Genomic DNA, 24,120 nt, shown 5'->3' with positions numbered 1-24,120 from the left:
TGAGATGTATTAAGTATCAACAATAGTTTTGAATCTTTGTTTGTCTCTGCCAGGATGTTGATTACCACTTCTTATTGCTTTTAGCAGTTGCTTCCCCTAGTTGTTCTGTATTTTGCTTCTAATTGCAGACAATAGAAAATTAGAAAGCAAGGCTTTTAGAGTTTTTTGAGGTGGTTAAGAACAGGCTAGATGGTGAGTATCCATTTAAGCTGCATGAGTGACAGCTCTATTTTGAGTCTTACAGGGTTCATCAAGATTTATAGTAGTACTGGCCACTATCTGGTTGGCCATGGTGTTTCTGAAAGTCATCCACCTGAATAAATGTTATTGTAATTGAGATGTTCAATATTATCAAGTCAAATTATTTATTTTTAAAAAGGATGCATAGAGATACTTATTGGTAGAGGAAGGCATGTAAACAATGCTAGCTGTTCAGTGAACAAGCCCTTTTACAGAAAGATTTCTATGACACCTGAAGGGCTTGACAATTCTCCACTGGAAAAAGTAATTTTCTTTCTATGACTATGCAAAAACAATGTCTCTTCTGTTCATATATTCTTCCATTTTTGAGATGGCCATCAGTATTCTTTTCAGCTTATATCCCAAGTTTTGAACCTGTACCAGTTTCTCTTTTGATGGGGAGGCCCGAGGTAATACTTGTGTCATGCATTGCTTAGTGTGGTATTATATGTAATTTTGTTATCAGTGACTTTTTGTTCATCTTTCTAGATAATTCTCAGTGAAGTAGGCCTTCTCTGACCTACTTTCCTCTTCCTGAGATAGCTGCTTCAATGTCTAATTAGGCTCATCTCTCATCTTTACTGATTAGAAATGGGTTGTTTTACTCATATCAGTATTCCTGCAGGGCATGGTCCACTTACTATCCAGTAGTGAGTGTTTGACAACTAATAAACTGGAAGAGTAACCCAGAAGTAAGAAACACCTGATGATATTATAGCCATTGGTCTTATCATAGAGAAAGGCTGTTTATTAGTTGATAGTGACTGTAACCCACATTTTTCCAGTTTGTCTTTTAGATTTTATTGTTTTAAATTGTGTGTGTGTAAGTTTTTTCTAAATGAATAAATTAGGAAAACCTGTTCAGTTGTGCTCATTAAGAATGTCCCTGGGGCGCCACACACACACACACACACACTGCATAGCAGTTTGGTCAATTAATAACAGAAGAAAAAAATGGAAGTTTAAGATACCATTGTGTTCCCTCAAAATGATTAAGACATCTTTGTAATCTGCCCAGTTTCAGATTAAAGAAATCCATATATGTGCAATTAAAAAAATCCCGAAGAGTCTTGACCCACGTACTCTTTTGGAAAAAGTGAACATTATCTCTAAAACAATAGTAAACTGTATTGTAAAACACTGCTAGGAAGAAACTCCAGACAAATACTAAGACATGTGCAAACTTCAGCACTAAGAAGGTATATAAGGTTTACTGTTCAAATTTATTTCTTTGGTCCAATTCCCAACCATTCCCATTTCCAAAGACATTCACCTCACAAGACAGTTTGTTTGGGGGCAAACTTAGTTGTTTTGTACCAATTTTTCCTCAGTTGCTTTGTTAAGTGATGGGCTTCATTAAGTAATCCATTACATTGAAATGGAGCATCTTGTATCATTTAACATTGATTGAAACACTGTGTTGTGTGTGGGCGGTTTATGGTTATGATAGAAGAGCCATGTTTCTGTTTTCGAATCAAAGGGAAAGATGTAAGACTTTGAGTTGTGGCTGCAGGGATGGCCCATTTACAGGATTTTGGACAATGACAGTTTTTGTAAGAAAGTCCGATGCTCATCAATGCAGGGTGGGTGGCATTTTAGGCAGAAGCTGGCTTCACTGATAAGGTTAAGAAGCCACCATTTGTTTCCTTCTCTCACTTTATTGTCTTTTAAGAATAGAAGTTTAATTCCATCTGTTCTTTCTGTTATCTAGCCTAGAGTGTTCATGATGTGAGGCCAATCCTAATGGGTTCAGGGAGACTCTACCCAGACAGACTTCATTGTTCATTGTTCATTGTTCATCAGCTTTTGTGTGTGTGTGTGTGTGTGTGTGTGTGTGTGTGTGTGTTTAATTAGGCCAGAGGTTGATGTTGAAGTCTTTCTTGATTACTCTACACCTTAAGTTTTGAGACAAGGAGCTCCTGGATTTAGGTAGACCAGCTGGTCGTTACACCCCAGGTTTCTTCCTGTCTCCTCTTTCCCAACACTGGAATTATATTCCCAATACACACACACACACACACACACACACACACACACACACACACACACAGCTACCTTGGATTTTTTTTAAGTGTGGGTTCTTGGTATCCAAAAATAGGTTCTCATATGTGCACTGGTAAGCATTTTTTACTGACACTTCTCTGCAGCCCCCTCTGAACACTCTTCTAAACTTCCCGTGGAGTGAGTTCTCATCTTGTACTTTTTACTCAAATTCCATGGCACTTGATGGGGGCAGTGTGACAATTTGGAGATCATGGATGTGAGTGAGTGTAGGCACCTGGATCTAACTCAGGAAGGAGCAAGCACATCTTTGAATAAAATGGAAAGGCAGCTATGAACCAGGCCTTCACTTCCTCCTTTGAATGTTTATCCTATGAGAGAAGTTGCAGAATGCAGGGTTTTGGGTGTCAACATTGTATTTGTATTTGGGTTCTTATTTGGGGAATTTTGAAACTAGGTATTATATATTTAGATGGTTCTTAGCTAAACTCAGAAAAGTGCTATGATACTCATTACTTTGTTCAAATGAAAGGTATTTTATAATTTTATTATAAACAAGGCTAGAGTACTTGCTCTCTGGCATATTTTTTGCCTTTTGTGGCTTAAGGAATGCCATCAAGCTCATTGTTAACCAAGAATAGTTTGTACTAGATGTATGGAAGTATATACAACTTGGAGTCTATTTGAAGGGTCTAAAGATAATGTGACTCAAACAAGAGGTGACATATAGTTCACCTGTAAGAACAAACCCTTGATTTTATAATATATGTATATCACTAGGAAAATAAGAATCAATGTATGGGACTTGAAATGAGAACATAAGGAGAAAATTGTTCATAATCTTTATTTGGCAATATAAGCATGTACTAACCTTGATAAGTTTGTCTCTGAGGTAAATAAAAATGAAATGTACTTTGTTAAAGTTTATTTAGATTTCTCTATAGATCTGATTTAGGTTTCCCTAACAGGTATGAGGCAATATGCCTACAACAACAAAAACCCAGCTTTTCAATGATGACTCATTCACATTAACTCTGTCTCAGTTGAAGATAAGGAAAAGGATTTTACAAAAACATTGACTCAGATTATTTCAGTAGACTTAACTGAAAGAAAGTGTATTATATCAGTTTGTGAAATACACTGTGTGGCCTTACTCCTCATACTGAGTCGCCTTGCCCAGTCTTGATACATGCTTGATACCTCAACTTGATAAGTCATATTTTGTTGATATTCATGGGAGACCTACCCTTTCCTAAACAGAAATAGAGGAGGGGTGGATTGAGGGATGAGAACAGGGGTGGGGGTGGGGTGGCACTGGGAAGAGAGGAAGAAGGGAAAACTGTGGCTGGGATGTAAAATAAACAAACAAACAAACAAACAAACAAAATAAATAAATTTACTTAAAAAATACACTGTGTGGGGAGCCAGCCTCCAAAGTAAATTTTGATTAAGTATTGCAGGTCAACTCATTTTGTATTCTTTCTTTCCCCATGTATGTACAAGGTACTATGTTGATAGAGATTTGCAAAAAAAAAGATTGACACTGTCTGGAAGGCTCTTTTGTTAGGACAGAGACAGGTTAGCAGTGACAACAACAGGTAAATGTTCATATAAAGCTGTGCTAGCAAGCTTGAAGTCCTAGCGTCGAGAGAAAGAAAGAGAGACAGAGAGGGGGGGAGGAGAGAGAGGGAGAGAGAGGGAGGGAGAGAGGGAGGGAGAGAGGGAGGGAGAGAGGGAGGGAGAGAGGGAGGGAGAGAGGGAGAGAGAGAGAGAGAGAGAGAGAGAGAGAGAGAGAGAGAGAGAGAGAGAGAGAGAGAGAGAGAGAGAGAGAGAGAGTGTTCTAGAACATAGGGAAAGTTGAGGGTCTGGTGCTCCAGAATAGAAATGGGTGTCTGTAAAGGAAAGGAAGCCAGGAAAAGTCTGCTGCTTAGAAAATCAAGCATCAGCCACCCTTTATCATAATTATCAAGTGACTTCTTTTGCCCCACATCCAGATAAAATGATGTAACAACTTAGAGAGTTTAGAGGATGTTTAGGGGTATGAAACTGTGATGTTTAAAAGACTAGTTGTGATTGTTTTCTGTACTATGTCATTAACAACAGGTAACCTGAGGAGAGGAAGGGGGTAAAGAAGATGGAGAGAGGTAGACATAAGAAAACAGAAGTAGGACCTGGTTTTCCAAAGATTTACAGCATATTGAATTAAGTCAGGTGGCATTCCTTCCAGTGATTTCCCTCCCTCCTCTTCCTCCTCTTTCTCCCCCTTCTTTACAGTCCTTATTCTTCCCCTCCATCCATCCCTCCCTCTCTTCCTCCATTTCCTAGAAAGAAGTTTCTGGGGACTCTGTTCCACAGAATCATTCCTATTAATAATAGAGGAGTAAGACCCTTCCTGATTCTCCTTCTCCTCTGCCCTTCCTTTTCTTGGCCCTCACCTTCCTTCTACCTCAGGCTCCAGGAGAGGGAGATTCTGATCTTGCCATCTGGAGGAAGAAAGTAAGGCTCTGAAGTAGGTACTCAGAGGCAGCTATGGAAAGTGTTAAGTTCCCACTTTCAGGATATGCAATTCTGTGGCGTTTGAAGTCACTGGAAAAGAAAATCAGGAACAGGGAGGGAAAAGGCAGAAATCTGCACCTCTGAATAAAATAGTGAGACTCGCTGCTGCTTTGGGAAAGAGGAGAGAGACCCTGGATGTCTTTCAGGCATAGGAATGGGGCTCAGAGCCTTGGTTCAGAGAAGGGAACTATAATTGGAAAGGTGATCAGACTAATTCTTTTTGAAAAACTTGTTTTACTGTAACAAAATAAATCTGACTCTGAAGACTGAGAAAGACCTTGCTGCAGTAACATTTTACTCCTGCCTGGTGATACCTGGTGAGTCAAAAAAGGCCAGTGTTAAATGCACAACACAATACTTTTCTTGCCTTTTGAGTGGCAAATATGGAGACAAAGGCCATGTATGAACTCATGATCTACTCAATAGTATTCTTTAAAAAATCCAGCAGGTGGAGCTCTAACATGACTTAGATCTCAAAATTTAAAAACAAAAGAAAAAAAATAAAGCAAGCAGAAAAACAGAGAGGCATTGTGCCTTGTAAGCTGCCATGTCAGTGAACAAATGTGTGTGTGTGTGTGTGTGTGTGTGTGTGTGTGTGTGTGTGTGTGTGTGTGTGTGTGTGTGTGTGTGTGTGTGTGTGGAGTGTCCCACAGTCTTTCCTTTCCATGAGGCTGAGGCTGTGAAGCAGTTAAACAGGGCTGGGGCTCTCACAAAAGAGGGAGCAAGGCCGACTGCTGGGCAAGCCTGGAAGTTATTCTTTCCCTCTGAAAGGATCTTATTGTTCCTAGAGCAGCCTTGAACACTGGTTCAAAACCACATTTTAAAACTGAATTTTCATTGTTGCTTGAAGGAGCTACTGAAATGCCAAATGGTTGAGTCCCTTACTCAGTGGCTTGTTGGGTGTTTTTTTTTTTTCTTCGAGTCAGAAAAATGTTGTGTTTGTAAAAATTGGTACTAAAAGGGCAAGAAATCATAGGCCTCCTGGGCCATGTGAAGAAAGAATTAGAGCGCTCAATGTCCCCTCCCCCCCACTAATGGCAACACAAAGAATTTTCTTAGGAAAACAGTGAGGGGTTTATGAATTTATTCTGAGTACTTCTAAGAGTTAGCTTCCATTATGGACACTGGTTGAGGGCAGAATGGGTGAGCAGATGTTCATCATGATCAGAATGGCTTAACTTAAAGGAAAATGTTTAATGATCCCTTCTATTCTCTTGCCAATATGAGTCAAAGATTTGTTGTACACCTTGATGGTATGCCCACATCTACAATTTTTATACAAGCTCCTGCAGAAACTTTAACTAGACCAATTCAGACCAAGAGTCACTAAATAAAGTCAGTCTAGACAGAAAATCTATGGAAACCATATGTCCTTCAGGCGTCTGTCTTACAAAGACCGCCATCACCCTGGAGAAATCCTTCACAAAATACGCTCTTAGGAAAACAGTGCTGTACAGCCACATGGGCAAATGCTTATGATGACGGCTGGACTTGGAGAAAATAGAGCCAAAATGTTTATAAACGTGAGCGTCTCGTTTCCATGCACATCTGTGTGTAAACAGTTTTGAAAGGATGGGCCAAGGTAGATATCATTTATATTTCCATTAAATCAAGAAGGATAAAAAAAAAGTTTACAGTTTTCATCTTCTAGGCTCCTACAGAATGTTAGACAGAGGGATCTCAAAGCTGCTCTGTTCTCACCCGCAGAGAGCTGTTTTGAGTAAAATTGTACGTGAATGCGGCTAAAGAACCAGAACATTCTCTTCTGATTATTACCTCATCCTGCTGGCCTGCCAAGCACAGCTAGAAGGCAGGTGTCCACCATAAGTAGCTAGCGGAAGACTGTTCTATATAATGGTGTGTAGGGCCAGAGTGACAAAGGAAATCAGAATAGGGATGAATAAAGGGGGGGGGGCTGCAAGGGGACTGCAGTAAAGAGGGGATGCTCCTAACCCTTGCTTTTCCAAGTCAACACGGTTTTCTGTATGAGAGATAACAGTGCTATCTTCCCTGCTCTCACGGGATTACACTGGAAGATGCACTTTCATTTTAACAAATGGTATGGATTCTACAGGGGGAAAAGTAAAACATGCAAATTCCTATGACAAAAATAGCATTTAAAATGAATACTACAAACAGATTAGAGACCAATGAAGAAGCACTTGTAAATTGCAAAGGTTCCTTGGGGTCTCTCTAGACTATTTTACTGAAATTCTGCATCCTGCAGGGAAGGGGACTTGGGAATATAGTAGGATTGGTAAGTGGCACTGCCATGAGTGTCCCCATGTACTGTCCAATCACCTAGAAGACTATGAATTCATAGTATATTCCAAATAGACTCATGGAGAAAAGGCCTTGAGTGAAAACAGAGCAAAAGCTGTGAGACCATAATTTGAAGAAATATCAGAAAGCATCATTGCCTCAATGTGCTTATTCAAAGATAATCATGTTTTTAAAGGCTAAAGATTCCATCTGGCTTTCAACTATTAAATATTAATATGTTCTTAGAGTATTAGAAGTATTAAGACAACTTAAACACTTACATTGTAGGGCAAAACACTAGCCACTATACATCATGGACAATCAACAGCCGTTCATTACAGATTCCTGAATTGGAGTATAGAGCATTTCACTGGATTAACCGAAGTCTCCTGATGAGTTACAGGATTTTTCGGAGGGCTGCTATTTATTGGTAGCTCTAAAATTTGAAGTTGACTCTCGTGCTGGTGGTTTTCATACACAGCATGGATTTTATTTTGCTTTCCGTCCTAGATATGTGGAGGGAAATTCCTGCCATGCTTTGTCTAGTTAGCGCATTCACTAATGTTTCCTTAATTTTTCACCCCAGAAGCCAATAATTAAGATACTGTAGAACTTGCCTCATATGAAGGTTTATTATTTTAGTTATTAAAATAGTTTCTGACACTATACGGAGTGTTTTTTAAAAACCAGTGGATATTTGGCTCAGTTTTTACAGTTTTTCCTTGTGACTGCAAATTGTAGTAACAGAGAGTAGGAACCTCTTGTGGTGTAGGCCCTGGGGCAGGACACTTAAAGATTTACTCAAAGGAAAAATTTCATTCAGTCTTAAAATAAAATTAGCTTTGAGGATAATCACACTACGAACTTAAAAATATATATGTGGTCCAGAATGCATCTTATATCAGCATCTATTGTCAAAAAATAGCTCAAAGAATTACAAAATGCCTTAAATGTCTTTCCCATTGGGCACTATATGGAGTACTTGTATAATCTGAACACTTGGGAGATGGAAGCAGGAAGGTTAGGAATTCAAGGCTGGAGGTGGATACATGGTTAGTTTCAGGAAAGAGTGGAAAATCAAAACAAAATAGCCAAAGAGGGCTTTCTCCTCTCTTTCTGTTGGAAGAGGTTTCATGCTAGACGAAATATGCAATAATCATCCAGAGAAGTACTTACAAATGAGTACAGATGAAAGGTAGATCTAGACCTTGTTGCTTCTGAATATCTAAAGCCAAATGCAAGTGTTTACATGGTGGATGCAAATGATATATTTGGTTGTGGAATAAGATCATTTCAAAGACTATACTGAAAGCCACTTTTTTTTTTTTGGAGGCAGTATGGTAGAGATAAGGGAGGATCTTACTATGTAGCTCGTGATGGCCTGAACTCACTATGTAGCCCAGGTTGGTTTATAACTGAGCCTCTGCCTGAGCCTCCCAAGTTATGGGGCTTTAGGTATGTGCTATCATATCCACCTTTTAGTTTTCAAATTTTCCATCAAAGGTTTGGATATGTCTGTGGTATAGAGTATATATGATGCTTTAGTCTTTTATTTCCTTCTCTCTGTTTCTATATCAGCCTTCCCATCAAAGAAACAGGGAGAGGGTGGTGCTTATTGGTGAATCTCATGTTACCTGTACATTTATGGGGTTCCTACAAGAGCAGTGAGCGGAATTATACCTTGTCTCATTTTCTGGTGCTTAGATCATCCCAAGGATGGGAAATTTCCTCTCTCTGAGTAACTAAAATTGAGGGCTCTGCCCTCACACTGATGCTGAAACATGGAGAATTTGGATAATTGCCATTTTTATTACCATGCCCCCCCCAGGCCTGTGGATGGAATGAGTTCATGTGATTTGTGTGAACTGATTGAAAAACAAGAGTGGATACTTCTCAGTGCTTTTGGGAATGGTTAAAAATAAAAAATTGGAGCATTTGGCATTTGTGGTTTTTGCCTATCATGTCGCTCTGATGCCTCAAGGACAGCCAGATGTGAAGAAAGAACCACGCCATGGAGAGGGTGCTTGAAAACCTCGTGGCTTTTGACATTGTCCTACGTTGGAATTCTATTTTGGGTTAGAGTTGCCATGTGATCAAAAACATAAATAGTCAAGTAATGTGGCATCTACAATCATGTAGTGTCTCTCAGACCAAGAGCCTTCCCAGAAACCCCTGCTCTGGCACTGAAAATTCTAGCCTGACCAAAAGTGTAATATCCCTTTGGCAACAACATCAGTGAGCCAGATGGAGTCCATTTGGCAACTAAAGGGTGTAAATATGTGTTTAGATTCAGAGGGTTCCCCCCAGACAATGCTTACAATATGTTGGCATGAGTAAGCTAAGGAATTTCAATGTCGGGCACTTTAAAATTCTATGTTGGAGCAGCAATAAAAGTATGACAAGCAGGCAAAGCCATCCCACCCTCACCTCCTTTACTACTGGAGTTAGGTGTCCCGGGTACATTCACAGTTTCATTTTTAATTTCCCAGCTGTCTTGCAAGGTTTGTGTAAATCTCACTTTTAGTCTCTTCTTGTAGCTGCTGAGTTGGAGGAAAGGCAAACAAGCCTGTTCTCATAGCTTGCTGCCTGACTAGCTAGACATGAAAGAGCCACGAAATCATACATAACAAGTCTCTGAAGCCTTTGAAAAATATCTAACCAGGAGTGTCTGAGTGCAGAAATTTCTTGAAAGTCGTCCTTGTCTTACCGTGAGGAGAATGAAAGAGCATGGTGATGAGACTGGAGTCCTAGCTGGCTTATGTGCGTCCATAAGTGTGGCATGTCTCCTTACACAGGGTAGGGTATTTTTCCCTTTCTCTGAGCTGACATCAACTTGGGTATAGGAATATTCAGCGGATTCCAGCTGGTGACAGTGCTGCTGACTAGCCACAGGAAAAACAATCATCATCAAGTGTGCATTCTCCCCGGCCAGAGCCTCATTTGTCAGACTCCTGTCTTGGCTGTCTTCCTCTATCTATCGGGTGAAACCCAGGGCAGAACTGGGCACCCCAAAATGCCCAAGAGCTTTGCTGCAGTGACTTAGCCTAGCGACCTAGAGCTATTTGTTATTGACACGAGGCATGGAAGCAGTTGTGTTTGCTTAACTGGATGCCTGTCACCACTGTTGGGTCAACAGCAACTTAGGGGAGGATGAGCTGTCTCCTGTCTGCATTTATGGTATTTGTGCTTTGCATTAGGTAAGTCTTATTTCCCTGTTTTTATTTTTACTCTACTGCAGCACAGGATATGTGGAAAAGACAAGGGACACAAAACAGAAAGGCAAACTGATACATACCTAGACACTTCCACACTGTTTGCAAATTCTGACCGTTGGGACACTTATGTGGTGTATGTGGGCCTCACCTAAACAGACTGCCAGTCATCTGGTTTGTGTAAAATAGACTCTGCTAGACCCAAGGAGGAAACCGCCAAGATAATCTGACTTTCACTTGAACCATATTGAGAACAGGACCTGAAGAGTGAAAACCTTTAACATTAACTATTGCTTTATTTCAGTGAAATAGTACATCATGAGTTGAAACAGTACACTGGATTAAAAATGGTCAGGTAAACCAAATGGGCTTTGGGTAGTATACATAACAGAGGGCCTTAAAGTGGATTTTTTTTAGTGAACAGTGGCTGAAGTTTTAGTTTCATTAAAGTACCATGAACTCATAACAACTCATGTTGAGCCTGTAGGTTTCAGTACCAAATTTTTTATATGGTTGCCTCACAAGATGCCCTTGTTTGCTATAACAAGTCAAAAATTGTTCTGTTCTTAACAATTATATTTTTGAGTAATATGTTTTTTTAACTTTTAAATTTAGTTGCTAAAATAAAACAGTTCCCTGATAAATCAGAATACCTGATTATAATTTTTATTTTTTTTTTCTTTAAGGAGGAAGGCTAGTGGGGAGTTCAGAAAGCTCATTGACATCACAAAGCACAAGGTGATTTCATCCTTTGTCCAAATGACACTGGCTGGTAAAAACATCAGTTTTAGAGGGCTACTCAGGAGAAGAGCGGGTAAGTCAGGGTGTTTCCAAGTGTGACCGCAGGGGAATGATACCCAGGCTAGTCACATGGGTTGCTTAATTTCCATGTATGCTGAGCCCCACGACTTCAAGGCTCGGCGGCTTCCTCCTTCATGGCACCAAACCTTGATGTGAAGGATGCAAAGATATAAGAACGATGGGTTTGTGGTTTGAATTTAGGGGCCTGGCTAACAAGACCCCCAAATAAAAGGGGTGTTGTGTATTAACTGTAATGCATAACAACACATAAAATGAAAGAAAGAGTTGGGATTAGGTTTAGACAATGCAGGCCATAGAGATCAAACATTTAAAAGTAAATTATGATGAAAACCAGTTGACCTTAACTTTTGTAATAACAGGGGCATCTGTCACATCTTTGGAAAACGGTTTATGCATCTTTTTGCGTAGCTGGCTTAGTCATAAGGATGCTCAAATGTGGGGTTCCCTGTGTGCTATCTTAAGTCAAGGAAACCATAGATGACATCAGTGAGAAACTCTGGGCAAGTCTTAAAAGTCTTGATGCTGCCCTGGGGATGCCCACAGTCTGTGGGGACCACAAAGGGCCATGTGGTGATTTCTGTCACCCAGGTGAGCTGAAGTTAAAAACCACATGGAGTGAGCCAGGCTTGGGCATTTTTAAAAAGAAACCATCAGAGATGGGTGGGGTAAGAAAGTTGTTGTCTAGTTCAGCTTTTCCAAAGTGGAAGATTGAGTGATGAGGTAAAGGAAGTTTGTTCTTCCTTGGCTAGAGACCCCTCCTCTCACCCTTGTCCCTTCTGACCATTGCTAAACAGCTTTGTCCAAGAGAAGGGGAGATGACAAATAAGTGAAACCGTGCCAGAGTTAGCTATTGCCAGGAAACACACACTCTGATTCAGCTCATTTGTTCTGTTAATGTCAAAGGCTGCAATCTCCAATTAACTAATTTTAAGAAGCGGTAACTGAAAATAGCTATGCTAACTCTGAAGTTGGTGTCTGCTGCTGATTGGGATCTGCAATTAAGAGAACCGGGAGTCAAAAGAGGTGGTGCTGGCTGCTTGAGACCATCCTTCTAAACAAAGAGCCATGGCTGGGGTGGATTTTCAAACAGGGTTTTGTCCTGTCAGAGAACTTGAATAGCGATAGTCAAGTCATGAAAAATTGTCCCAAAGATCACGGATTTGTGTACACTCAGCTTACTAATGACAGAAGCATCCGTGCTAGTGGGTCTCTCTGGGATGCTCCCCAGTTCAGGTGGAATTAATTAAGACAGGCGTGCAGTGTGCAGTATTTCCTGCTCTCCCACCAGAACAGCCTGAGAAGCTGAGCCAAAAGATGACTCTACCACCTCTCCTTTTACATTGAAATGGAAATCTACAGTAAGGATGCTGGTTAGAAAGACAGTGCAGTCAAGGTTCCTGTGTAATGCTAGGGCTCTGAAATACAGTGAAAGTAAAAGTCATGATTACCGGTTGCTAATTCAAAGTAGCAGGAGGAAAAGTTTCCGGGCACACACTGGAGTGGCTGAGTCTTTTGCCTCTAGAAGTTTAGTTTATTGCCTTTGTACTACTAAAGGTCAGCAGGGAAACAGAGGGACACCTTTTTTTTGCTGTCATGTTGAGTTGCTGGTTGAAAACGAGGAAGGTCCCTTAAGAAAGCAAAGAACTTCAGTGTGTGGGTGGGGTGGGGAGGAATCAGATGTTGTCTTTGAAAAGCTGAGCATTATTTTGATGGATAGGGGGACATCTCTATTTTTTTTTCTTTTTAGAGAAAATGAAAATGGAAGCAAATTACGGAAGAGAATATACAGTTCTTCATTCTCTCTCTTTTGAAATCTTAAACCCCATTTCTGGCTTGCATTTGGTAGGATTCCTGCTCTAGTTTTATTAAAAACAGACGTGTGTTCAGAATCTGCCATCTAAAGCAAGGCTTTAACAGGCATCGGGACCCTGACCGGCCTCCAGCTCGGCTCAGGTAGCTCCCACCACAGGGATTCCCTCCCAGCTTGCTTTCCTGGCCTCAGTCTCGAGAGTTCAGCACAAACTACCAGCCTTTGCTCTTTCAATTCAAGCTCTGCATTTCTGTTTTAGATTTGGAGCGGTACACAAAGCCAGATCAAGTTAAGTCTGGCTTTAACTTGAGAGAGAGCATTCTAAAAATTTTGAATAGCTCAACTGTTGTTCTACAAATTCCCAGATGAGGGAGGGCTCCTTAAACCTGGTGGCGCCCCCTCCCTGGCAATTCAGCATGACTTACTGACTCCCACCCTTCTGACTGCATGCAAGCTCAAAATACCAAAGCTAAACTTCATGCTGCTCAACATTCGAAAGCTGATTTTAGCATCTGAAAGCTGATTTTTTTTCTGAAGAGCACTGGCAAGCTAGCTTATTGGAAACCAAGAAGAAAAGCAGTCAAGCGAGCAGGCAAGACTTGCACACCCATTCCTGAGCGCAGCCCTGCCACAGGTCCCTCTGGCTCCTTCTCGTAGTAAAACAGACAAAACAGAGTTCAAGGCTCCTTGGGGACTTTGCCTTCCCACTCTCACATCCCCTCCACCCCTTTTCCTCACAGCCTTCATACCATCCTGGCACAGAGGCAGACACTTTCCCAGTCAATCTGAGGTTTTCTAAAATAAACTTGATCTTGCTCGTAGCAACATTCAATGTTGAAATGCCCGTTTTTGATATATTAAGGAAATTCTTCTGAACACTGCCAAGCAGTGGTTGATGAGCAGAGTGGGGCTTTGCTTCCCTGAGGGACAGCAGCCGGTCTGGATTTTCAGTGGTCACAACTTGGAGGAAGATACAACTGACAGCTAGTGACTGGAGGCCAGTGATGCTGTGAACCATCCTCTAGTGTACAGGAGAGCAGCCATAGCTGAAATGTCAGACTCTGAGGGACACCGTGCCGGCTGAGCCTGGGCTCTCAAGTCAGGCTGCTAACTAGGGATTGGAGCCTGATGGAGTGGCACTGGGCAAGCTGTTTTACCTCACTGTCTACCTGCAAAATGTAAAATACTAGTCTATTTTATTGGATGTATGAACCTTAGATGAAAAAGGTATAGGTGAAAGCTTATAGGACAACACATATTGAGAGCAAAATAAATACTACTAGAAATTTAACTTGGTTTCAGACAAATCAGAAGTCCAATAGTATTGTCTCATCTCAAGATCTGAACCACCAGACTGCATTTCTTTGCTTCCTAGATCAGAAACTTAGATCTTGGAGGTGAATGAGTCACCCACTTCAAAGCCAAGTTATTCTTGTATACCTTTTATTTCCCAGTTTGGGGTTCTCTTTCCTCTGCATTACCCCTCAAGCCTTGAGGATCAAATACAAACACCACAGTTACAGAGGTGCACCATGGGTGAGTGGATAAGACTGTGTGTGATAGACATAGTCAGATTTTGTTAAACGGGGCACATGAATATTCTTATTCTCTGAATTAAAATGTTTAGCTTCATGCATGGGATACTTTTGTCTTTAAATTTCCTGTTTCTGTGGGATAAAACTCCATAGTACCTTATATCCTTTAAAAATGCCAGAAATAACTGTATATTGACTACTTCAAGGTAAGAATATACAACTTTAACTCAGTATGTTTCAAGTTCTATTACTGATTAGTTTATGTTGTCTGACAACTAGACCAGAAAATCTGCTTAGAATTGTCAAAATTATTCAATTGCCCAGCAGTCTATCTGATATATAATCCTTAGGTCTATATTACAATCTCTGTAGAATTTAAAACAATTGCAGATTAATTGGCTAGACTATACTTAGTTTACGCTAAGGTTAGTGATATTGGGGTCAGAGTGCAGAGGGTAGATGGATAAAGTTCCTTGAGTCAATGGTTTTCTAGATTTCTTTGGGTAATGGAGAAGGCAAGATCTTAGCCCATGCATTTCTCATGACCTACACACAGCTTGCCACAACTCAGTCACAGCTGTTTCTTCCAAAGTCCTGGGTCAGGCACTGCCACCGGGCTGGTAAAATGCCACTTACTGGGTCCCATTTACTTTGATCTCAAAAATGAGACACTCAGATCTGTGCCAGTTGGTAAATGAGAGGATCTGATGATCACACAAGGTATCTTAATGGGCTTAGGCACCGCTATTTGTCTTGTGCTCACTGTGAAAATTGCAAACATATATAGTAAAATGTTTGCAAAGCTTTTTGGTTTTTTTTTCAAATAAATGTTGTCTGTTTCAATGAGAAGAGAACCAAGGAGGATCTTGGGGAACCTGCAGCATAGCTTACTTACCTTGGAACACTGGGCGGTGCCCTCGTGGGCCTGGACGGAACTTGTGGGGGGGTTCCGAAGGAGTCGCTGCTGTTGGGAAAAGGAGGTAATGGGCCAGGGCGGAAAGGAACTGGGGGAGCCCCAGAGTGGGGACCTGGAGATGGAATGGCAGGGGCTGGTCCACGGCCAGATGTTGGCCTGGTGAGGGGAGCACTTAGAGTTGGCCGCCTTTGGGTGGTAGGGCTTGGAGGAGGTGACCTGAAAGAAGAAATGAAGTTTTCATTTGTGCACTCTTCCTTCTTTTAATATTTATAAAAAAGTTTTGTAATTTCCTGACTGCTTTTTAACATTAACTTATTTTTAGCCATATAACTTAGACATGTATTATAAGCGGTATACATAAAAGGGTAAGTGGAGACTTTGGTTTCCTTCCCCACTCTCTAGAGACAATTAATACCAATTGCTGGTGTTTCTTTTAAACATATGAGGTATGTGAATATTTTCTCTTTTGTGTGTATCATAACTTTCTTTTAAGCTTATCTTTCCATTTGGGGAAACTCAGCACTATTTTACTCTTTTAATGACTATGTGGTGGTTTGAAAGAAAATGTTCCCCAGAGGAAGTAGCACTATTAGGAGGTATGGCCTTGTTGGAGGAACTGTGTCACTGTGGGGGTGGGCTTTGAGATCTCTTTTGCTCAAGCTTCTTTCAGTGTGACACAGACCATTTCCTGTTACCTAAGCATCAAGAAATTGCCAGCACCATGTCTGCCTGCATGCCACCATGCTCCCCGCCGTGATGATAATGGATGGAAACTCTGAATTATAAGCAGCCACCTTAATTACATGTTTTTCTTTTTAAGGGTTGCCATGGTCATGGTATCTTCTTTACAGCAATAGAAACCCTAACTAAGATAGCCTATCAAGTTTCATTGTAAAGATTCATCAGGCTTGTTCATGAAAAGAGTTGTTGATACACTTTGACTCCTCCTCAACTTTTGCTTTTGGGTCCGTATTGGCTCTGGAAGGCATCCTTACAAACAGAGTAGACAAGCTCAGGAGAGCCCAGGTGCTATGGTACTGTGGAGCACCATACCTTCGGGAATGCTGGAGCCAGGAGTCATCTACTGGAGGTGGGGCTGGGGTTGACACAGTGGCTGTGTTGATGTCACCAATAATCACAAGGGCTTCTTTCAGGGCCTGGTACATTCGGAGCATCTCATCCCGGCGTTGAGCCTGCTCAGCAGACTCTTCCATCAGAGTGTTTTGGTCCTCAGAAGAATATAGTTGTGCTAGGAGCTCAGAGTTGATGAAGTCTTTAACCTGTAAGAAAAATTAAAATGAGAAGGAATAAACACAGACTCTGTGGAAATAGCCCACAAATGTGTCCTGCCCCTGAGAAAAGGGAAATGCCATACAACTAGTTTATTTGCTACTGTATTGGTAAAGCAGAAAGTTTTACCCTCTACCTTTGTGTTTCAGAACAATGATAGTAAGATACCTGAGGGGAGGTTAGACCTCTCTTCTTGCTACCACAAGAGTAGGGCTCATTAGCTCTGGGAAGGTTTCATGAGGTTCTCAGAGGATATTTGGTTTATATAACAGAAAGGTCCTGTGAGGTAAGCAGCATTATTTTCTATAGAAAATGGTAATTCAAAGAAAGCTTTGAAGTTCAACAGTTTTTCTACTTCTCAGCATTCCTAATCTTTTAGTGAGATTTTTCTTATCAAAATAAACAAACATTATTGAAGTTTTCAGGGTTTACGAAGAGTAAAATTAGTATGGATAAGTGGATATTAAATACTGATAACTGCATATATATGCAGTTATATATATGCATATATATGTATGCAAGTTGATTTCAAGCAAAGTAAAAGAGATACATTTGTTTTCTAGACGTTTGCAAGCAAAGTAAGTTAATGGTGATGAAGACTAGATATGAGGCTTCATAGATACAACAGATACATAAACAGTGCACGTTTATTAGTTGAGCAGTATCTTGTAGCAGGAGAATAGAAAGGCACATAACTCAGAAGGAGAGAGGACCAGCCTCCATGCTTCATCAGATCTAGGCATCAGCCAGCTACTTTATATGTCACTAAGGAGAAAACATCAGCTAAATCTATGATAAAATGTCCACGTATCATTGAGTATAAATGCATGTTCATACTAAATGTGTGAAAATGAATGTGCAAATCAATGAATTCCTTTAAAAGTTATATGATTTAATTTATCTCATAGTGATGAAATAAAACTAAAACTTCACAGATGCAGAAACAAATTTAGGGAGTGTTTCAGTGACTCTTCCAAGGTCATACAGTGTAAGGTCAACCTAAAATCTTTTAACTAATGCTAATTCAGTTTCTTGAAAACATACCATTTCATCTTCTCTCTCTCTCTCTCTCTCTCTCTCTCTCTCTCTCTCTCTCTCTCTCTCTCTCTCTCTCTCTCTCTATCTCTGTGTGTGTGTGTATTTCAAGACAGGATTTCTCTGTGTAGCCCTGGCTGTTCTGGAACTCCCTTGCTCTGTAGACCAGGCTGGCTTCAGACTCAGAGATCTGCCTGCTTCCTGAGTGCTGGAATTAAAGATGTGTGCCACCATTGTCCGGCACTTTGCCTTCTTATCTTCATTGTTGTAATTCATGGCCTTTTGCCTAAGTGTACACATCCACCACTGAGCTATACCACCACCTTCACATTGATTGTTTAGAGCAGCTAGCAAGTATGATAATTAAACCAAGAAAAATAAACCAATTTAAGATTTTCAGTTCTTTCTTCTGTTATTTGAGAGAGCTACATCTTATCTGGATTACTTGTATCTGGATAAAATGCCAAAGCAAGAGTATTTGTTTAAAATTCAGGATGATGACAGGATTGTTACTCAAGTGAGAAGATTCTAAAACAGTTTCATTTTTTAGTGGATTTTTAAAAAATTTAGAACACTGGAAGAGAGTGAAAGGGCAGGACTGCAGATAGGTTGGCACCCACAGGTGAAGTCAGTGGGTCACATGAGCCTGGGGGATGGCAGATCTTCCTATATTCTTCTTTGTGTAGCACTTGGGTATGTAGTTCATACCATTGGAAAGAAGGCAGTCCAGTTTAGCAGGTATACAATCCTCAGATATTAGCATGAGCCACTCACTTTGAGTACAACTTCCAGTCCTAGTCCAAGGCTAGGATCACAGTGGGCTGGGTTGCACACATCTCTGTGGTGTCATTCCTGTCTGATCTTCATGATTTCCTGGGAAGTGTGGGAATTTGCAAGGACAGACTGACTCAGAATACGTGTTGATGAGCCTTCAAGATGGTAGATAAAGACATTTGCTGTTCAGTCTCAGAACCTGAGTTTGATTCCTTGGTTTCAGACAATGGATAGAGAGTAAGGACTTGATTCCTTGCAAATTGTCATTTGGCAAGAACACTATAGCATGGTGGGTGAACACACACAAAAAACACAACCCAAAATGGGAAGACAGATAACTGGTTGACCTCATTATTTGCCCAGAGTGAGCAGAGACTTTAAGTCCAGCTTGGGGAAATGGTGGATTTTATTTCTTGAGAGGAGAGGAAAGGGAAGACAAGAAAGAGGACCAGTTTCATTTTTTGGTGGGGGTAAAGATTTCAAATATGTAGATAATTCTATTTGTAACAGCATCAGCAGACTTAGTCTTATTGTGGTGGAATCAACAGAGTTCCCTGCACAAATTTTGTAAACCAAGAATGATTCAGACATGGGAGAGATTTGATTACACTGTATTCAGGGGACTGGTTGGTGGGTGTAGAAGGTGATTTTGATCAGTAAATCTAGGGCAAAATACGAACTCTGGTACTAACAAAAAGTGTTTAAACTTTTATCTCTTTGGCAAGATGACACCATGAAAGTCTTTTGACAAGTGAAGCAAGGTTTTAGAAAAATTAATCTGGTTTTAACAGGGAAAAATTGCAGGCTTAGTAGTAGAGACAGACTCAATAGGAGATGATTGTTTACTCATGGACAGATGAGGATTTATCAGTGCCACAGGATGGAAAAGATGGGCACATGTGAATAACATTACATAGGAAAAATTATCTGCTGGTGTCTATGTGAAAAGGGTGAGGAAGAACCACTGAGAGACGTCTCTGGCATTGATAACTGAAAATCAAATGGCAAAAAGGAAAATCAGATTTTCAGGAAAGGTAGAAAATTTGGCCTTAGAAATATTTCATGGTCTTTGAAGATTTAGTCTCTTCTAAACACACATGCAGGTACCCATGGAGGCAGAGACATTTGCACAGACCTTCCTTTGTGGGGTGTGTTTGTATGCACTTGGATACAAGGTGCAACTTAAAACTCAAAACCAGATGATTTCCCTGGCATAAGTCATCAGTACGGTTGAGCTATTTTGAAGCTTCAAATCTTGCTGGAGTATCACTTAGGAGCTATTAAATACAATTTTAAAAGATGATCCAAGAATAATTCTGAAGCAGATCTGAATTATGAATCAACAGTTCAATTATGAAATGAAATAATAAGGAGCCCTGATATTACACACTGAAGCTTACCTGCTGTCCATTATTCTTTCATTTGTCAATGTTCTGAAGAAATGATGGTTGTTGGTGAGAGGAAAGACATGTTGCTATTGTTTTCCCTGTAAGTGGGCTATATTGGCATTGGGCAGATGGAGGCAGGGAACTACAGAGAGCTACATGCTTAAAGACCCAGAATGGGTTAACATTTTATTTTGGATGTAAGAAAAAGTTTAGGCTGTCTTCTTGGTAGCCTAGCTTAGACTTGCTATTCAATGCAACAACTAGATTTTGGAACAACTCCAGTTGATGGGGGTGCGAACAAGCAGGGGTTCCAGACACTTTGGGGCTTTCTGAGCTGTTTGGGCATCAGTGCCACAAGTATTCAAGGACTATACAACACAATTAGATACCCAGTGGATCTCTCTTAGGTGATAGCATTTGGAAAATACCTCAGAGAACAGAACAGACCAACTATACTTGGATGGGTGACTTGGAACAATATTTATGCTTTTAATTATAACACCTTATAACCTATACATCTTTGTGTGGCTCACAAAAATTCTCACAAAATCCCATTCCAGCTCAAACTCTGCAGGCTAAATAAACAGGCATTACCACACCATGTCCCACTGCTCAGTGTAAAGGAATGTGAGGTCATTAAAAATGTTCCACATGTTTTCCTCCTTCTAACTTTTAACCCTTCCCTAGTCCCCTGGAAGATGTTTGCCGCTTATCTTAAATTTTCTTTGTTATGACTGAGCCATTTTAACACCATCACCAGGAGACAGTTTGGTTGCCTGGGAGACCATTTCCAACAGGATAGTCTCTCCATGAAACAGGGTTATTTGGTTGCTCACATGTATAAAGTTTTTCACTAAGTAATTTTATTTTGTTCATTTGGGAATGTGACACTCAGGTCATCATCCTCCCACCTCCCTCCCCCGGGCCCCAAACCCTTTGGTGGATTTAGTTCTGTCCTTTTTCTTCTGCAAAATACAACATCCATGGACTCAAAATGCAGACAAAGGAGGTCAGAAAAAAATGCACAAGCTATGAGATCCAAAGTCCAGAGATGGGCAAAATATAAGAGTGGGCATGTTCCAAGGAACGGGGAGCCTCTTGTGAACTTTTTTGGGTGTGTATGTGGAGGGGCAGATACTGTTTGTCTTCTACAACTGGATCATAGTCTAAATGATAGAATAATGTCTTGGCATGAAGGGCATGTTTTAAAACTAGGGCTCATAATACTACTTTTCCACCAAAGAGTGGATGACAGGAGGGTCATGGTGGACATGTAGGGGCCTTAGGGACTCAGCAGCATCACTCCAAGTGTGAAGTGACTCTGGATTTCATGACTTCAGTGTTTTTTTTTCTTTAAGGAATTCATTCTACTTTGTATTCCGTGAGACATGATGTTTTAAGATTTAAGCCATTGTTTCTCATGTTCAAATGAACACTAATTAAATCTTTGAGTCATAGGAACTGTCCAGGGAGATCACCCTGTGGTGATACTGGGTAGGGCAGAAGCTCTCTCAGTAGGTTTGAGTTCTCCTTCCCAACCCCATGCACCTTCTCTGTTGCTGGATTAGAGACAGCATCAGAAGGAGGATAAGACCCTGAGATCCCCAGCTATGCAATCTTGGGCAAGTCACTTAACCTTTATGTGCCTCAGTCTCCATGTATAAGACGTGAAGGACAACAAATGTGCCGGGGGTTCAAACAAAATCTACCCACCCTACACGGGTTCCCTCATTCCGTGATGGAGCACTCCCCGTGGGGTGAACTATGGGGGAGACACCATCATCATGGGACATTATGTGTGCTAGTCTTAAAGTCCTACACAACTTTGCTGCTGTGACTTTAACTTGTGGCTGCCTGTCATAAACTCCCTGCTCCTTTGTGCCGCCACCGTTACCTGGTATGTTTAAGCAGTGAAACAGCTGCTGGGTTTCAATAGACAAAGGCTTACAGTATGTCTCAGGCCAGGCATTTATTGCCTGGCTTTAAACTTCTTAAACAATTCCATATGGAGAGCTGAGTGGCAGAACACTTAATGTAAACTTTCAAAGGAAACTGCCCACTGAATTTTATGAAACTGGCTGAAACATATTCCTTTTCAGGAGGCGCTGGATCGCCATTCCCACTTCAAGGGTGAAAGGCCACAGGCCGGGACGACAGAGAGAGCCCATCTTCAGCATGTATTCGTTCTGATGGAATACCAATTTACAGAATAGGTAGAATTTAGACTTTTGCTAGTTGTGATTCTATTACCGACTCTCTTGTTTTATTAGTTGAAACGGAATTTATAAAACCTAGCTTTCCTACATGAAATAGGGCTGTTGATTTATTAGGTCTGTTTCTTTGTACTTAACAGGACACATCTGGAATGAACAGAAAGGCTTGGGCATTGAAATGCCATGAGAATGTAAGCACATTGTTTTAAGAAGGTTTCATTCTCTATTTGAAAAAAATATACATAATTTGGAAGCATGTATTATAGATGCAAAGTTTTTATACATACGAAAAATAGAGGCACAATAATAAGAAAAGTCATCATTGTAGGTATCTGCCATTCATTTCTGGTAGACGCAAAAGCTATACTTCTAGCAGAGATCACCATCACTTCCTAAGAATATAGCCCGTCATGATAGTTGGTTTTCTCCATGCTCCTCTTAGTCTCTGACCTTGGAGTTCAGGTCTTAATTGAAGTCTCCTTTCCCATGACTCTTATGTGAGGTCTTTCTCAAGATAACTGGCAGAGCTCCCCCCACACCCTGAGAATAATATTCTATGGTGGGTGTTTGGGCATTTCATTAAATCAAGCAAAGTCGGCAATGAGGAGTTGGGGAAATCACAGTTACCCATGTGCATGTGTGTTGTATGTTTTCATTTAATGTTTGAGGTGAAAATAGAATAGATTTGCAGCAGGAATTTTTTCTTCTGCCTTTTAACTAATTTGTGTCAAACTACTTCTCAGAGCCACAGACAGGAAGCATGATTTCCTGTGCTGATGATTTAATGTAACGCAGAGCAAAGCAGAGCTGGAACTGAAGGCAGGACTAATGACTCTTGGTAAAACAGTGGAAAGATAAATGATCCCTAATCAGGAAAATGTTTAAATAAGCAAGTGCCTGATATACCACAGCAAAACAACCTGAATTCATTTACGCAAAGTTAAGAGGGTAATTTTCAAGACACACAGACTATTTGTTCAGTACTTCAGATTTGTCTAAATAGCTGGCAGCCACATCTGTCACATTGTCTGATGGTTCTGTGAGGTCCCTTCACTTTCCCACTGAGCTTCCAGAAGTGACTGACTTTAGCTCAGTGGGGCTAAAAGGCTGGCCTTCAGGGCAGACAGATGACCCCTGAGCAGTTATGGTGATATTTTTAGTTTCAACTTTTCCAGCTCATTGCTTACCTGCTACTTAGACGTCAAAGCATCCTGTTTATCTTCCTTGGATACACAAAAATAGGCATATATAAGATCGGTTGCCTGAGTGCTCAGAGCTTCTTAAAATCAAGGCATATACAACTAGAGGTTATAGACAAGCAGACTGCCATGAAGAACTTTAGAAATGAACCCTGAGATACAGAGAATGATTACTAGACCTTAAACAGGCAGCCATGTTAATTACTTACACTTGCCATAGTACCTTGGCATCCCCTATCCTTCCCTTCAGGAAGACAGAAACCCACAGCAGCCAATCAATGACATGAGGTCAAGAGCCTAAGAACCAGACTTAGAACCCAGGTTTCTCCTAAATTCCAGTTTAGGGCTCTTTTCAGCTTTACAGTCTGATTTTTGGCTTCTTACAAGCCATGCTCGTAATATCTTTAAGACAAAAGAGATCCCAAGAAGATACATACAGTCCTTTGTGTCCCATTTAACAAGACTCAGAAAAGGCCATTCTCTCTTATTAACTGATTTGTCACTTTTACTTTAAAAAGTGAACTACCAAAAGAAAAAAAAAGAATGCATAGGTTAAATACCACATCCAGACTTCTACCTACCACAGAAGGCCCAGACAAAACAAATCCACGAATGGCTACAATAGCAGAGCTCTGAAAGATTGGTGGTAATTGCATCCTTGCCTTAGGAAGCCAAACTGAACCGGGCACGGTGGCCATACCTGGAATCCCAGCACTTGGGAGGCTAAGGCAGGAAGGGTCCCCTGAGTTCCAGGTCAGCCTGGGCTACAGAGCGAAACCCTCTCTCAAACAAACAAATGAAGCAAGCAAACAAACAAACAAAAAAACACCAGCATCACTGACTGCACAGTCAGGGAATAAGGTAAGA

General features: G+C 40.8%; 1 protein-coding gene across 10 annotated transcripts in view; it reads right to left on the bottom strand.

Moving 5' to 3' along the window:
* The window catches only part of Dnm3 (dynamin 3), a 453,602-nt gene that overhangs the window by 9,576 nt on the left and 419,906 nt on the right, over nucleotides 1-24,120 (bottom strand). For 5 of the 10 annotated variants that reach the window (XM_013114328.3, XM_013114325.3, XM_013114326.3 and 2 more), the window contains 2 exons: nucleotides 16,408-16,634; nucleotides 15,334-15,570 (listed from right to left, as the gene is read on the bottom strand). In XM_013114328.3, coding sequence (XP_012969782.1) covers nucleotides 15,334-15,570; nucleotides 16,408-16,634 — 464 coding nt within the window. Of the gene's footprint in view, nucleotides 1-5,395; nucleotides 9,942-10,547; nucleotides 11,219-15,333; nucleotides 15,571-16,407; nucleotides 16,635-24,120 lie in introns of those variants that run through there. The other 5 variants (XM_021227897.2, XM_021227898.2, XM_021227901.2 and 2 more) reach the window with 3 other exon arrangements.

This window comes from Mesocricetus auratus, unplaced genomic scaffold (assembly GCF_017639785.1).
Source record: "Mesocricetus auratus isolate SY011 unplaced genomic scaffold, BCM_Maur_2.0 Super-Scaffold_100676, whole genome shotgun sequence".
NCBI lineage: Eukaryota > Metazoa > Chordata > Mammalia > Rodentia > Cricetidae > Mesocricetus > Mesocricetus auratus.
Note: the sequence above shows the minus strand (reverse complement) of the source record. Positions and strands in the feature narration are given on the sequence as shown.